We start from the raw sequence: 14,698 nt of genomic DNA on the forward strand, positions 1-14,698 counted from the left end.
TCATGCATCCCACAGAAAACAGGCTGTATACACTGTTGTTTTCATTTTCTAAGAGAGGTGTTTGGGGATAAGGGAGTTTGAACCTATTGAGAACATATTCTTGACAGGTCTGACAAAAATTCAGAAAGGAATCAAGGCTAATAAAGAGGGAAGAAGGAAGCTGTAGAGATAAAATTCACAGAGATTTTTGATTAGGAAGCAAACAGTTCCAGGAAGAAAAACAGCAAAACTAGAGGTACAAACCAGACAGAAGAACTTTTGAGAGGAAGAATTGAAGAAAGAACTTAAGGAATGGAAGGATGCACAAGTGTCAGGGAAAATCACAGAAAAATGAGGCCTCCTGCTTTCTGCATAGGGAAGCTTAGGAGAAAAGTGTCATCTTTGCTGTTCAGACCAGAAATAGGTATGCTGTACTCTCTTTATAACATGGCATGACCTTTATCCAGTGCATTTGAGGAAGAAACGTCCATTTGGGGACCAAATGAACAGAAAAGGATGGCTTATGAAAAAGAAAGGATATTGCTCTATCAAACAATATATGGAATAATTTTCAGATCTGTAATATAGCAGTACTATCAGAGGGATGTTCTCCCAAAGTATAAATTCAGGAGTATGTTCCATCTGATGAAGGATTACCATGGAAACCACTGTTTTATTTAACAGAAGATTTTTAAATTACTTTTTATGCTGAAGGTTGTTATTGCATCAAATGTTACTGCATGGAGTCTTTTCAAACAGCTTTCTCTTCTTAAACAGGCATCTAGAGCATATTAGTTCTCTGTCATTTAAACAAATGTGATTCCAAATGAAGTATTCAGAATGAGTCAATGATTTGAACATTGAGGAAGATTGATTTAATTATAAAGGCCATTAGATTCCACAGCAGGGAATGAAAAGGGATATTTTACAACAAAAAAAATCTATAGGAGCGCACTGATGTGCAAGACCTTGCAGTTAATGTCTTTTTACAACTGTGCTCAGAAAATACTGGGCAAAGATTATGACCTTAAGGGCAGGGACATGTTCTACAGGCCATGCAATGAGTGTTTGGTCAGTACTGCATAGAGTGTACCAGCAGCAGTAGATGTTTTAGGTGGCACTTATCTCTATTAACCTTAGACAAAGTGGAAATCTGTAACTTGGCCAGTTACCCAGATTCTCTTTATAGCTAACAGAAGAGAAACAGAAGCTTTGTTGCCTCCTATACACAAGACATCTAAGCCTGTAAGACTAATTCTCACGGAAAAGATGCTGCTGGTTCCCACTGGCTTTAGGATATGTCATAAACCCAGCAGAAGTGTGCACTCAGGATGCCCAAATGGGGTAAAGAGCATTCAGTACACCAACAACCTAACATTCCATTTAAGTAACAATCCTGGCAAACTTGTTTAATCTCACGGGTTGATGTTTTTTGCTCCATGCAAGACCATTGTTTGCATTGTGCTCATGATGCCACTCATCTCCTCTGGAGTTAGTAGCTTTCTAGGTAGTCTTGTAGAGTTAGTACATTCATGTATCTCCTAGATTAATGAGCTTGCAAATAAAGACTGACAGATGCGTTTCTAATAGACACACAAATTTGCTTTCTTGAACAAAATCTTTAGATGTCAATGAAATCAATGGAGCTACCTTGGTTCACACCACCTGCTGAGTTGGTTCTTCTTTTCCATTATGGCACTACACGTACTCTTCTGACGATGAACCTATGATGAATTTGTACACAGCACCAATGTCACAGCATGTAAATGTCCCTTCTCCTTCCTCCCCACCTCTCCCAGCTGCTGGTGCCACTGTCACTGAGCAACAAAGGACCTTAGAAGGTAAGAGGTGAGATGGCATCTATAAACTGCAGGGAGCACTGGACAGATGTTGCCATGAGGCATGAAGAAGTCTTATGGGTGAAAGCACAAGCAAGAAATCTGCATTGTGTTTGACCAAAAGGGGAAAAAAAGGCCTTCATACAGCAGAGTAATTTCCTGATAGTACTAATTTCTCTCCTTATTTGGCAGTTAAGGGTTTATTGATAAAAGCATCGGATCTTTTTTTTTCTTTTTTTAAAAATAATTTTAGTAACCTTTTTAAAAAAAGCAGCTAAAACCAAAAGCTCTTCTGAAGAAGGAGTGGGAGAAGGAAAGATGAGAGATGATTAATTACTGTCCTGGCAGGAGGAACCGTGTTACAGAAGAAAAGTGAAACTTTTATCCTGTGAAGGAGAAGATAATAAATTGAGTATCACAGTGAGATAAAATAAGAATTCATGCTGGAGTGGGAAATTGCAGTGGCCTCACATTTATTAGTGCTGGATTACAGCACAGGCTAGTTGATGAAACCACTTACTAGTGGTAAGCAACGAATCTCACGATAATGAAAACATAGGATTCTGAAGATCATCATTAACCATACAATAGCTTTACATGACAGAATCACTACTTACTTCTGAATGTGAAAAACAGCCACATAAATCTACTTTTGATTTCCACTTTAAAAAGCCCTATAAATGCAAATATAATGGAGATTCATATCGGCATTTATAACACTTTGTTCAAGGTTTTATTGACATTGCTATTCTTCAGCTTTAGTTTCTAAGATATGCACTCAACAACACTTGAAAGCTTGCAGGTTTTGCACAGTGCATACTGTAAAACTCATTCACCTTCATCCAGCAAACCCTTGACCTTGCAGAAAATAATTTCTGTCTCTCCTCCGAACATGGGGCTAAGTCTGTTCTCACTTAGCACATACACACCTAGTTTTACAGTGCTGAGCCAGACAGTGAAACCATTTCCCTTACCTGGTGGCAAACATTGCTCTCAAGGATGAGAAGGTTGCTGCATCTTCCTTCAAAGCCTTTAATTCATTCCGTAGTTTGGTCATGGTTTCAGTAACCATTGCTTTTTCATTTTCATACTTATTCTTCAAATTGGCTAGTGCCACTTCAGCTGTCTGAAAATACAAACAAGGACATAGAGAGATATGAGATCTCTGGCTAGAGCCAAGATGCTCTGGCTGATTTCACTTTTGGATTCCCTCTTCATTCACACAATAAAAGAATCTAGACCTGAGCTTCACTGCACCCTTTAATGTTGTCTTTTAAGTTGTACCCCATGAAACCAGGGAAAGGAGAAAGCAACTGACAGAACAAAGCCAATTTCAATGCACCAGCAACAACTCTGCACCTTAAACGTCTCTGCAAAACTGTGCAGCTGTGTGTTGAGGACTCAGGCAAGTGAGTAAATTACTGTAACTTAAGGAGCTGGTACTGTGTAGCCTGAGCTACAGTAAAAACCAGGTGTGTCCCCTGACCACCTTGCAAACAGGACACAAGGCACATGAGACTCAGCCTCTGTAGCTGAGGTGGGATTAAGGTGTTTCACCTCATGCTTCCTACCAGCTGAGGCTTTTCTTGGCCCAGATGACTGCCAGGAGCTGACAGCTTGCTCTTATGTCTGAGCACTGGCAATGCCTCCTGTTGTGCAACCCAGCATTATTTTGGCAGTTTTAACCACTATAAAAAAAAGAACAAAAAAAAAGTGTAAATTAGATTTTTCACTTAACAGGAAAGCAAGATTTTGTAGTCATCCTATTCCTTCATTTTTTCTGCTGCCTCCATTCTTTTTTCAATGTAATCCATCAAATTTCTTTAATTTTCTGCCTTATTGCTTTTAATAGCTATATTTGTCTTATTTTTTGCAAGAGGTGAACCTTCTTCTTTATATATGGAGTTTAGTATAAATTTGAAGTTATTCAAAATACAGAATTTCATAGAGGCTTTATACCTACTGCTGCTATGAGACATCTAAAATTATTGCCATTGAATGAGATTGAGAAAATAAAAAAAGTTCCCTTTTACATTTACCCAGAGGGGGTTATGTTGTTTTTTCAATTAATTTAGTGCATACTGAGTTGCAGCATTTTATATAGGCAATCAGTTTCCCCTATTGTTGATCTTATGGATTCAGGAGCCATCATCAGGGGAGAGAAGTGTGGAAGAAGATTAGTTTAAAGCAACAAGCAAGGGGACATGACAAAAAATGGTAATGGCCAAACAGTTGGAAATCTATTTTAAGCTCTGTTTTCTAAAACTCAATACACTTCCCACTAACAATGCCTCTTAACTAAAAGACACGTTATCTAAAATATGACTCTATTAATTTGTGTCTGGGGAAACAGCATAGTTAGAAATGGCAGGATTAAAACAATTATTTTTTTTCCCAGTTAAACATTCACCAATAATGTTTTCTCTACTTCCACATTAGATCACATTGACAGAAAAGATTGTTTTTCAATCACTAGTAACTACTGTCATTTTAAACAGATGGGTTTTTCCATGCCAAATTTGTTATCATTAGCAATACAATTTAAAAAAAAAAATCAACTGCTTAGGGATATATTGAAATAAATGCAGCTTTTCTCAACCTTACTGACAGAGGCTTCAGTATAACGTAGGATGGAAAACACCATCCTATACCTTGGTGGGATAAAATAGAAATAATCAGCTTTCTATCTGTTTCCAGCCATGAGCAAAAATGTGCAAACATAAAGTAACACGGAGAAGAGGGATTAGCTATGTTTAATAGAACTATTTTTTGGAAGAGATATCTAGGAAATTGTGCATCAGATGACAAATTCCCATTTAACAGATACAATTAAATCAGATTTTTAAAAAGAATTTTAAGATGACTAATGAAGCAAAAGTGATTTATGAGAGCACAGGTAGACTCTATAGCTCAAACTGAGTTCTGCTTTGCCCCTACAGCAAGAATTCAGATGTCAATAAGAAAAACACAGCCCCATGCCCCTTAATCTGTAATACCTCATATTCAAATACAGAATTAATGTAAAGATTTTCCTTTGTTTAGGAATGAAAATGAGTTAAATATATGGGCCACCTAACGCTAGACTTAAAAACTAATAATAATACAAAGTTTAATTGTTTCAGCAGTGAAATTACACGTTCCATGTAAACCCAGTAATCTACACATCACTGAAACTGTGCACAAGTAAAGTAAGTTAAATGGACACATAACACTACAGGATGAAAAATAACTTAGAAATATAATTTACTTGGTGAATAAAGGTAGCAGAGGAAGGACTGTGTCAAATCATCAAATCTTTGCTTCCTTCTTATTAGAGTTTTGCATAAAATAACACACTGAACACAAAGCAGAAATTGCAAAACCTATTGGAAGTGCCCAGTGGCTCTCCACGCAGCAGACAGGCTTTTGAACATACCCCTTTGCAGGCTGTCAAGGGTTCCCTTCTGAAAGTGTCCTAAGTGAAGAAAGAATGGGCACAAGTGCTCTAACAGGGAACAAAACTAACAAAAAGGAGTTTTTAAAAAGAGAAAAAAGTGGCAAGCAAGCTGGGGAAGCTTCTGTTGGAACCTGCAGCCAGGGCCAGAAGAGCAGCAGTACATGGCTTTAGCGTGGGGCTCAAGAGGTCCTTCTAAGAGCCAGCTGGCACGAGATGGTGCAGATGCACAGGTTACCTACAGCTCATGAGATTGGGACTGGATGAAGCCAATTGCTGTTAACTATTTGGCTCAGAAAATGCTATTTTACAATGCAGCTATGTCAATCTCTGTCTGCTAACTGCTACAAAAAGAATAATTACCCAGCCCTTCCCCATCCCTACTCTTTGCACATCTGGTAGTTTTCTTCTGTGCTCATGGTAAGCCAGTCTGGGGAGAAAGAAAAGGCAGAAAACTCCCCTGAAACACTTTGAAGCCAGAACACATGATGGAGTGTGAGGCTGAGGGGAGAAGTGGAACTTGAACTCTGTCTTTCAGAGGTATGTGTGTTTCTGGTCACCTCAGCTGTACTGCTATACTGTGCCAAGAGTAACAGGGACAAAATGAACTGCAGCCATAGCTTCATGTTACTATTCCTCCAGACCCAGCAGTAGTCATAATTATTTCCATTTGTTCTTCCTTTCAGTCAGTCTCCAAAATCGAGCCTGTTGAGCCATAAAGGTGTGGTTGTGCCTGAACTCAGTTCTTGGGGGGGAAAATCTAGACATTAAAGACTTGGAGAGAACTGTATGTTCAGAAAGTGGTCTGAAAGGAATGATGGGGCAACACCTCCAAGTAGTGGGTGCCAGAAGGAAACAGACACTGAGGACCTGGCTTTGTTTTTAACAGGTCTTTATTCAGCATTTGATTTTAAGCGGTGGTTAACTACAAAATTGTGTCTGAGAAATCAGAGAACTCTGCTCCACATAAAGATGCAACCTCTGAGCAACAAACATGGAAATGGGGAGCACAAAGAAAGGATGAGAACACAGAAAGGTGTGTGAATGCTCTTCAGTGAAGTAAATAATGCAGTAAGATAGGAGAGATGTTGACAACCCTCCTGTCAGGAGACCAGTCATGCCAAAGAACTGGGCAAACCAACTATACAGCCACTCAGCAAGCCACCCGTAGACACAGAATTAATGGTTCACAGAGCACGTAGCATTTGCTGAGCAGAAGCAATCTCCTGGAGCTGACAGCAAGGCCAGAAGGCAGCAGAGATCTCTGGCTCCTGCAGAGTGCAAAACATTATCCAGGAACAGAAAGCTGGGCAAGCAGAGCTCAGCCCTGCTGTCCCCAAAGCCCAGCCATGGCATTGCACAGCTTGAGGTGGTCACACACCCCAGTCTCAGGACCCAAGGCACTGCCACCAGAGCTAATGACATCCTTTTCATCCTCCTCCTTATCCTTACTGAAGAGATGTTTGCCCAAACCCAGCTTCCTAAAGGTTACCTTACACTAACAGTGTGAGAAGCAAACCAAACTGGAAAAAAAAAAAAAAGTTGCAAAAAGAAATTAAGTCGTACCGTGGTATTTTTTCATACAGGAAAGCAGAATAGTAGGCTGTTTTAGTGCAGAAGTCATACATTCTACTAAATCTTTCCACCCAGCATTCTCTCTATATAACATCAGGGCTTTTGTTTCTAGATCAGGTGCTGTATGTCTAGGGTTATCCAGCTATTGTTTCTGAAGGACTTTTATCAGTATCTCAGTTATGGGAGCTTGAGACATCGTAGTTACTCCCAATACAGATATGAAGGTCTTGCTCACTCGACTCCTTCCCATCTAACCATTTACCTATGAGAATAATACGTGTTTTCAATCAGAACTTCAGGATAATAAATTCCCTTGACAGGCAGCTTTGTTTTATGGATGTTATTAGAAATCAACATTAAACCCACTATTGAACCAGTCCTACAAGTTATATCATTAATTCAATATTACTTTACAATTTATGCTACTTGAGAATGCTAATGCTAATTGAGTTTGCTTCACAAAACTGGTGCTGACACAGTAATTATGGACACAAATAAATGGATACATAAATCAAGATGAGGTAAGCAAGAACGCTAGCAAGATACATGTGCCTTGTTATTTTGAGCAATTGATTTAATAATCTGCTTTCCCGTGCTTAGGTCTGTAGCTTCCTAGAGGAAATCTTGCCCTCCTTTTATATATATATATATGATTGTGTTTTGTGTAGTCTGTTTGTGGCCCAGCCTAATGCTGACATGAAAACATTACTAAAGAAAATATAGCTAGATTTAAAAGAAATAACATCAGATATTGCCGAATGCATTATATTAGGCAACATCTTGTGAGATTCGACACGGTGTGTCCCTCAGGGCTCCCCTGCCGCCAGGTGAGTCACTGAGAGAAGGGAACACAACTGAAGTCGGGAGGCAGAAACTCTCATCTTCTTCTCTTGGGATGAACCATTTCCCCCCGTGTAGCTGGGCATCCGAGGATGTCGGTGCCCTGCGGCGAAGCCAGGAGAGACAATTCCCGCTTGAATCGGGTGTTGCAATGCTTCTGATGGTCACTAGATAGCAGCCGTGTTTGCCCGGTTAAAGGGTGTGATTCCCTACTGGAACCCAGCCCGCAGAGTCAGACCCCGGGCCGGCTCCTGCTTTGCCCCCCGGGACCTGGATGCCGAGATTCCCCAGGGAGGCCAAGTCTCCCCGTTTTTACAGTGCCTTTGATCGCGCTCCTCTTGCTTTCCAGTATCATTTCAATCAAAAAAGCTCCGCCTAGAACATCACCGGAGTGCTAACTATATGGGTTTGGGGTTGGTTTTTTTTGGTGACAGCGTTGCTACAAAGCACAACGGGGCGCGGTGTGGCCGCAGGGGAGGATGAGGAGGGGCCGGGGCATCCAGCCCCCCCAGCTGCAGGCTGTCCCTGGCAGAGGCTGCTCCAGCTCCCCCTCGGCACCAGCACCTTCCCATCCTACTGCGGAAGGGATGAGAAGGCAGCGTTTCCTATTAATGTCAGCTTCATTTGGGCTCGAGGAAGGTTTTTAACAAATCCAGATTCTGGCTTCTGTGGTTCTGGAGCAAATGTGAAAAACTGAGCCAGGTGTCTTCCATAGGCTAATCTAAACTGCATCCCACAAACGAAAAGTATCCCCAGCCTACTGCAACCTAAAAGCTTACTAGTTTGGAGGAGAAGAGCTCAAGAGGAGGAATCTCGTCTCCCATTTTAGGAAAAGGAGATGTGCTTTGGATCCTGGCATACACCCATCTCTTGAAGCTGGCAGTACTGCTACCACATAATAAAACTTACCCCTCCCTCTCTGCAACTTCAAATTTCTCCTATCCTTATATATTATTAAGTCTTTTAACTTGAGAGTTTGAGGATTTTGATATTAGGTTGGAATGAACAGTACAAGATTCCACACCCAGTTGTACAGTTACCAATATCTATGCTGCTGATATTATAAATTTAATTAATACCACCTCCTTACTCAGCAAATATATTTTTCCCATTTCATTGAGAATGTTCTAGGATGATCCCTCATTTTTGACAACAACAGAAGAGCAAGACTGAACTAGATTCGCTAGTAGTGTCAAGAAAACAAATGATAGTTGCAAGCTAATGGAAAAATACATTTAATTTGGAACCTAAACCCATATTCCTCAATTACATCTTAATTACATTTTAATTACATGAAAATCCACCTATATTGCTCAGAGCTATTATTGCTTAGCTAGGGATGGCATTTAATTACTTGAATTAATCTTTAACAAATGTTATAATGGAGGGGGGGAAATGCTAGAAAAGATTCAACATATATTGAAATATTGCTGCAATTTTAAAATCCCCAGTACTCTAGAAATGCAGTTACAGATCCAGCAATCAAACTTGAAACTGTAACTTCACATTACTTGACTATTGGGAATTTGAACGCTGAAACCCCATCATTGTCATTAGCTAATATTATCCCAAGCCATTAACCAGGATTCATGCTTCTATGTGGTGATTACTGTGCCACTTTTCCATGAGAAAAATCCCAGGCAGTCTGGAGTGATGATTTGCTGCTGCAGCCTCCTGCCTTCACACTTAATCTTCGGCATAAGAAGATGCACCAAAGTAAATAAAACTATTTGCATGTTTAACTTTAACTTGCTAAAGTGTTTGCAGACCTGGAATCAAATGAATACAAACGGCTTAGGAGGATACACTAAGAAAAAAAAAAAAAAAGTACAGTCATCTTTAAAAACAGGCCATTACATGGTCCTCTTTTTGCATATAAAATGCAGTAATTTTCAACTTATTTACGTTGGTGAAACATAAAAAATAAAGTGGTTTGATTATTTTTTTAAGCTGTATGAAGTTTCAAAATAAACATTTTAAATGCTTTATTCTTTTAAAATAGAACTTTGTAATGAATCCTTCTTAAAAAAAACACAACCTTGCAGTTACTCTTTCAGTCAGTTTCATCATATAGTGATGTCCCTTTTATTAAAATAACCAGCCCCCTGATTTTATTTCTGAAAAGACTAAAAATGTTACAGCGGCAGAAGAAATTATTTCTGACTAAAGAGAAATTTTTTTAAATGCCAGCCACTTGTAATGAAAATAACTAAGCATTTCATCTACTGTCTTATCAAATGTCAAGCTTCTGTACAGTCCAAAGCCACTGGTCATAGTCTTAGAATCATAGAATCACAGAATCACAGAATCATAGAATCCTAGGGGTTGGAAGGGACCTGAAAGATCATCTAGTCCAACCCCCCTGCCAGAGCAGGATCACCCAGAGTACATCACACAGGAACACACCCAGGTGGGTTTTGAATGTCTCCAGCGAAGGAGACTCCACAACCTCTCTGGGCAGTCTGTTCCAGGGCTCTGTCACTCTCACAGTAAAAAAAATTTTTAGGATATTCACCTTGAACCTCCTATGCTCCAATTTGCACCCATTACCCCTTGTCCTATCACTGGTCATCACTGAGAAAAGCCTAACTCCATCTCCTTGACACTCACCCCTTACATATTTGTAAACATATTTGTCTTATGCCTGCCATTCTCTTCCTGAGGCTTGCTTTAGCTTTTATGACATTTATTTTTAACCCCCTTAAATTTTCAGGGGTGGGGGAGGGGTCATTAAAGTTTTGCAGCCTGTGAAGCATTATCGAGAGACAAGAACGCAGCTTGGACCATCTGCATCACTAAACCCCACCAGAGGGGCCACTAGCACCCTCTGAGGTGGTGGCCCAGGTGGTCTCCCCTATGCTGTCTTCCCCACCACTCCAGCAGTACCTGCCCTGGTGAGGGGTCAGCATGTCCCTGAGAGCCTCCTGTTTTGTTTTCCAATGTTGGGAATATTTTTGTTTCACAATAATAATAGGAACAGGCCTGTCCATCAGGCTGGGTGGTAGTTGATGCCTCCCTGCTCCTATGCCTTTTTCCTGCTCCTCAGCAAAGTCTCTTCTGCCTGTGCCCTTGGTGAATGATGTGTGCTGAGAAAAGCAGAGCTGAAGAGCTGAAAGAGGAGGCAGGGAGGGAGGGAGGGAAGGTCTGCCCTTGCCATGATTGAGTGAGAGGGTAACTAACCTGTGAGTAAAATCTCTCTTGAAATACTCCTGGGAAAGCTTTCAAGTGACCTGTGTAAATAACAGAGGTTCCAGACTGACTGCTTTATTAGCATTCTTACCTGCTTGTTGGCTTTCAGCACCGCTCTCAGGGTTGCAATCTGCTCCCGCTTTGTACTCAGGAGTGATTTCAGTTTCAGTATCTCTTCCATTAAGGCCTCCTTGTCTTTATCGATCATGGGCGCCAGCTCCCGAGCTGCCGCACGCTGGCGCGACAGCTGCAGCGACCGATCGACGGCCTTCTGCAGGTGCTTGATTTGGTCCCGTATGATGGCGTTGAGGTTGTAGATGTTCATCGGCTCTTTGCGGATATCACTGGTGTCAGAGACAGGGGAGGAAGGAGGGGCTGTGATGACAGGAGAAATGGTGGGTGTTTTTGTTGGGCTCTGCTCCTTGCCAGGTTCCGCGGGCTCTTTCGTCACCTGCTCAGTCGGGGTTCTGGCTTCTACGGGTGATGCCACCCCCCTTCTGGCGAGCCGTGGGGAAAGGAGGCCTCGAGGATCATCTGGCCCTTTCAGGCTCCCGCTGCGAGTGACTCTGCTCTGCCTGTAATAGTCCAACATGACCCTGTTTGGTGTCTCATTGTTGCACAGGCAGACATGATGGTAGAGCTGAGCCAGCTCCTCACTAAATGTCACCAGCTCATCCTGGGCGGTGTTGAGGGTATTATGGTTTTCATTTGCTATGCTTGTCATCCTTTGCAATTCCTTTTCCATGTGGACCATTTTTTCCTGGCTTTCCTTAGTCGACTTCTCCAGATTTGTCACCTGTTCATCATATGTCTGGATTCTGCTCTCATACTTGGCCTTCTCTTCAGTGTAGTTTTCCACATATTTATTATATTTCTCCTTTAAGGCTTTGATTTCTGCTTTAAGGTCTATTACCTCAGTAACAGCTACTTTGTATTTACATTCTAGGATCTCCAAGCCATTGATGTCCACTTCATAGTCATGTGCTTCCTCACCAGGGTCTCGGCCCTTTTCACCATCAAGCTCAGCTTTCAGCTCCTTGTTGCTCTGCAGCCCCCTCATGGCGTTGACGTGCTCCGTGAGCCTGTGGACCCGCTCGTGCTGCTCGGTCAGGGCTCCCTTCGTGTGCTCCAGTTGCGTTTGAGACTCCTGCAGGTTGGCCAGGAGAATGGCCTTCTCTCTCTCCACCTGCAACAGAGTCAAAGTAAGAAACCCAGGATCTCATCACACCTGTGCTGAACACCAAACTCTGCAATCACATTGATCTCTTCTTCCATTCCCCTACTCTACCCGTGCAACTTGAGAGGTTCCATGTTATTTTAGCCATATACACTTGAACCATAAAATTAAGTCAGAGAGAGAGGCGTGTAACTTAGAGGGTGATAAAGTCACAGCCTCTGTTACAATTTGCAATATCACTAGGTCACAATTTTACACGTTGCCCATCAAAGAATTACTTAGTACCCAAGAAGTAAGTGCCTAGTCAGCTAAAGTGATGATGGGGGAGTTGTAACAACATATGTTTCCAAAGGTAAGAACTGCATCACTGTCAACTATAAGCCATTTCACTGCTGTATACACATATCTTAATGGAGTTCTAATTTCTATTTCTCATTAATAACTCTACCAATTTTTTATATATTTACACTGTTACAAACTTTCATTAAGGCTTGATTACTGTATGCAAATACAGTAAACAAATGACTGTGTATATTTTCACAGATTAAATAACCCACTGTGTGTGAATGTAACATGATCATGAGACTGAGCATGTGCAACTCACAGGACTCCTCATCCCCAGCAGTTAACTGTAAGCACAATCCATCCTTTTAAAGACAAGGCATAAAAAGTGGGATTTCTGGTATAACTAACAACTGAGCTATTAAGTGAATTTCTGAATATCCACAGAGAAATATGGATGTCCAACAGCAAAAGAGGTCATGGAGGACTCCCCTAGAAGTTTTAACACAAGCATCTTAAAGCAAGTGAACAAAAAAAAAACATTAAAATTGTATCTGCTCAGCTATCTGCCACTTCTGATAGCACACCTGAAAGACTTCAAGTTTTAAGTGTAATGCTCTGGCTTCCTTCTAAGCCTTTGTCCTGTTCTGAATTGTGAATTGGGAAGCAGAGGAAGTCACAAGGAGACGGGATCCTTCTTCCTTCCATGGGTTTTGCAACAGGATCCTGAGCCTACCAGGTTTTCTGCTCTTTCTGTCCCATGCTTGCAGTATCTCAGCCCTGTGTTTACACATGCAGTGAAAAAAACACATTCCAAATTCCCTTTATGAGTAGCTGAATTACTGAGTCCGAGAATTCACAGCTGTCAGTTCTGAAAAACCCTTTAAAAAGTCTTTCCTTCTCTATCAGCATCCCCCCAGGTAGTGTTTGGAACACAGTCAAATCAGCTATCATGAATCTTACTGAGGAAAAATAAAAGCCTTTTAGAGACCAAGAGGGTATAAATGCTATCTCACAAAATGTTCCAAAGAGTGGTTCTAACTCCTGTTTTCTCATAACGAGGCTTTTGAGCAGTGCCTGCTGCTCAGAAGTCTTAAGGCACTAAAGCATATGATGATTCCCTGGTTTTACAGACAGGTTTTCAAAACATGGCTTCTATTAGAACATGCAATCAAATGCAGGCAAAAACTTCAATCAAAATAGAAGTCATATTAAAAACGTCTAAAAAAAATAAATAAATCAGCCTAGCTTCCTTGTGTACAGGTGACTAATGGCTTAAGAATTAAACAGGACCAAACCTCATCATTAATTTATGATCCAGGAAGAGGCTGTCTCCCTAGATGTAGGGCACTCCACATTAGACACTACAGTCTGTGCAGAAGAAGACAGCCAAGTACCTTGAGTATATTGGTACACTTCTCCATTTGACATTGTTCCCCCTTTGCTGCCTCAGTCTGCCAGCCGTCCCCCTGACTACTCAAGCCCTGTGTCAGCCCACTCTTGTTGGGGAAATCCAAAAATAGGGCAACCTTCCACTTTGCTGAGGGCATCTTCTTAGAAGGTGATTTCTTTTCCCAGAGTTTTGGGTCAGATCTGTCCTGGGGAGCCTAAGAGTGACCCAACCAAAGACTCTTAAGTGGCTTTCCTTTGTTTTTTCAACTGAGCAGTCTGCCACAGGTCTACTCTCAGCAGAAACTTTCAGCTGAACTCTAGTTGTTACTACCTGGTACAGCAGGCTTAATTGTTAATTGCATTACCCACCTCAGATAATGAAGGTTCCTTCAGGCTGGTAAGGTGAGCTACACTTATGCATGAAAATCTGAGTTTTGGTTAATTTAAAGGGCTGTCTCACCTTACAGGGAGAAATTGTATGGATAATAACAATCCCTATGTGGGATACCAAATGCTGTTTGCTTTATAAGATGTATGGGTCCACTGTTTTGACATGTTGACACGTGTCAACACATGTTGATATGGAAGTAGAAAATTAACTGTAGATTGCACTAATATAAAAATAAATCTAAAGCTTACAGCCAGAGAGCCTTTCCTTTAAGAAAACAACTTGGTGTTACAGCAGCACGGTGTTTCAGTGTCTGCTTAAATTAATCAGACAGAATCAATCCTGCCAGATTACTGATCTCAGCCCTTATACTCTTATACCGTGAAGGAAAACTATAACAGAGCTAACTGGGATCTTTATGATAATTTATCTTCTGAACATAAATGTGTTCTGGAAACAAATACTTGTTTCAAATGAAAGGATTTTTTCCAGAGAAAACATGGAACTTTCAAAACCCATGCACTAACCTGGACAGGAGGCAAAATGAAATAAACAGATCTACTGAATTTGAATTATTCTAGTCCAGTAACTATGGTGAAGATTAT

At 41.0% G+C, this 14,698-nt stretch overlaps 1 protein-coding gene across 1 annotated transcript in view; it reads right to left on the bottom strand.

Moving 5' to 3' along the window:
• BICD1 (bicaudal D homolog 1 (Drosophila)) overlaps positions 1 to 14,698 on the bottom strand; it is a 99,281-nt gene that overhangs the window by 23,943 nt on the left and 60,640 nt on the right. The window contains exons 5-6 of the mRNA XM_009995213.1: positions 10,946 to 12,040; positions 2,792 to 2,943 (exon numbers count right to left, since the gene is read on the bottom strand). Of these exons, the coding sequence (XP_009993515.1) occupies positions 2,792 to 2,943; positions 10,946 to 12,040 (1,247 nt within the window). The remainder of the gene's footprint in view (positions 1 to 2,791; positions 2,944 to 10,945; positions 12,041 to 14,698) is intronic.

Source organism: Chaetura pelagica, unplaced genomic scaffold, assembly GCF_000747805.2.
Source record: "Chaetura pelagica isolate M959 unplaced genomic scaffold, ChaPel_1.0 scaffold343, whole genome shotgun sequence".
In the NCBI taxonomy this organism is placed as follows: domain Eukaryota; kingdom Metazoa; phylum Chordata; class Aves; order Apodiformes; family Apodidae; genus Chaetura; species Chaetura pelagica.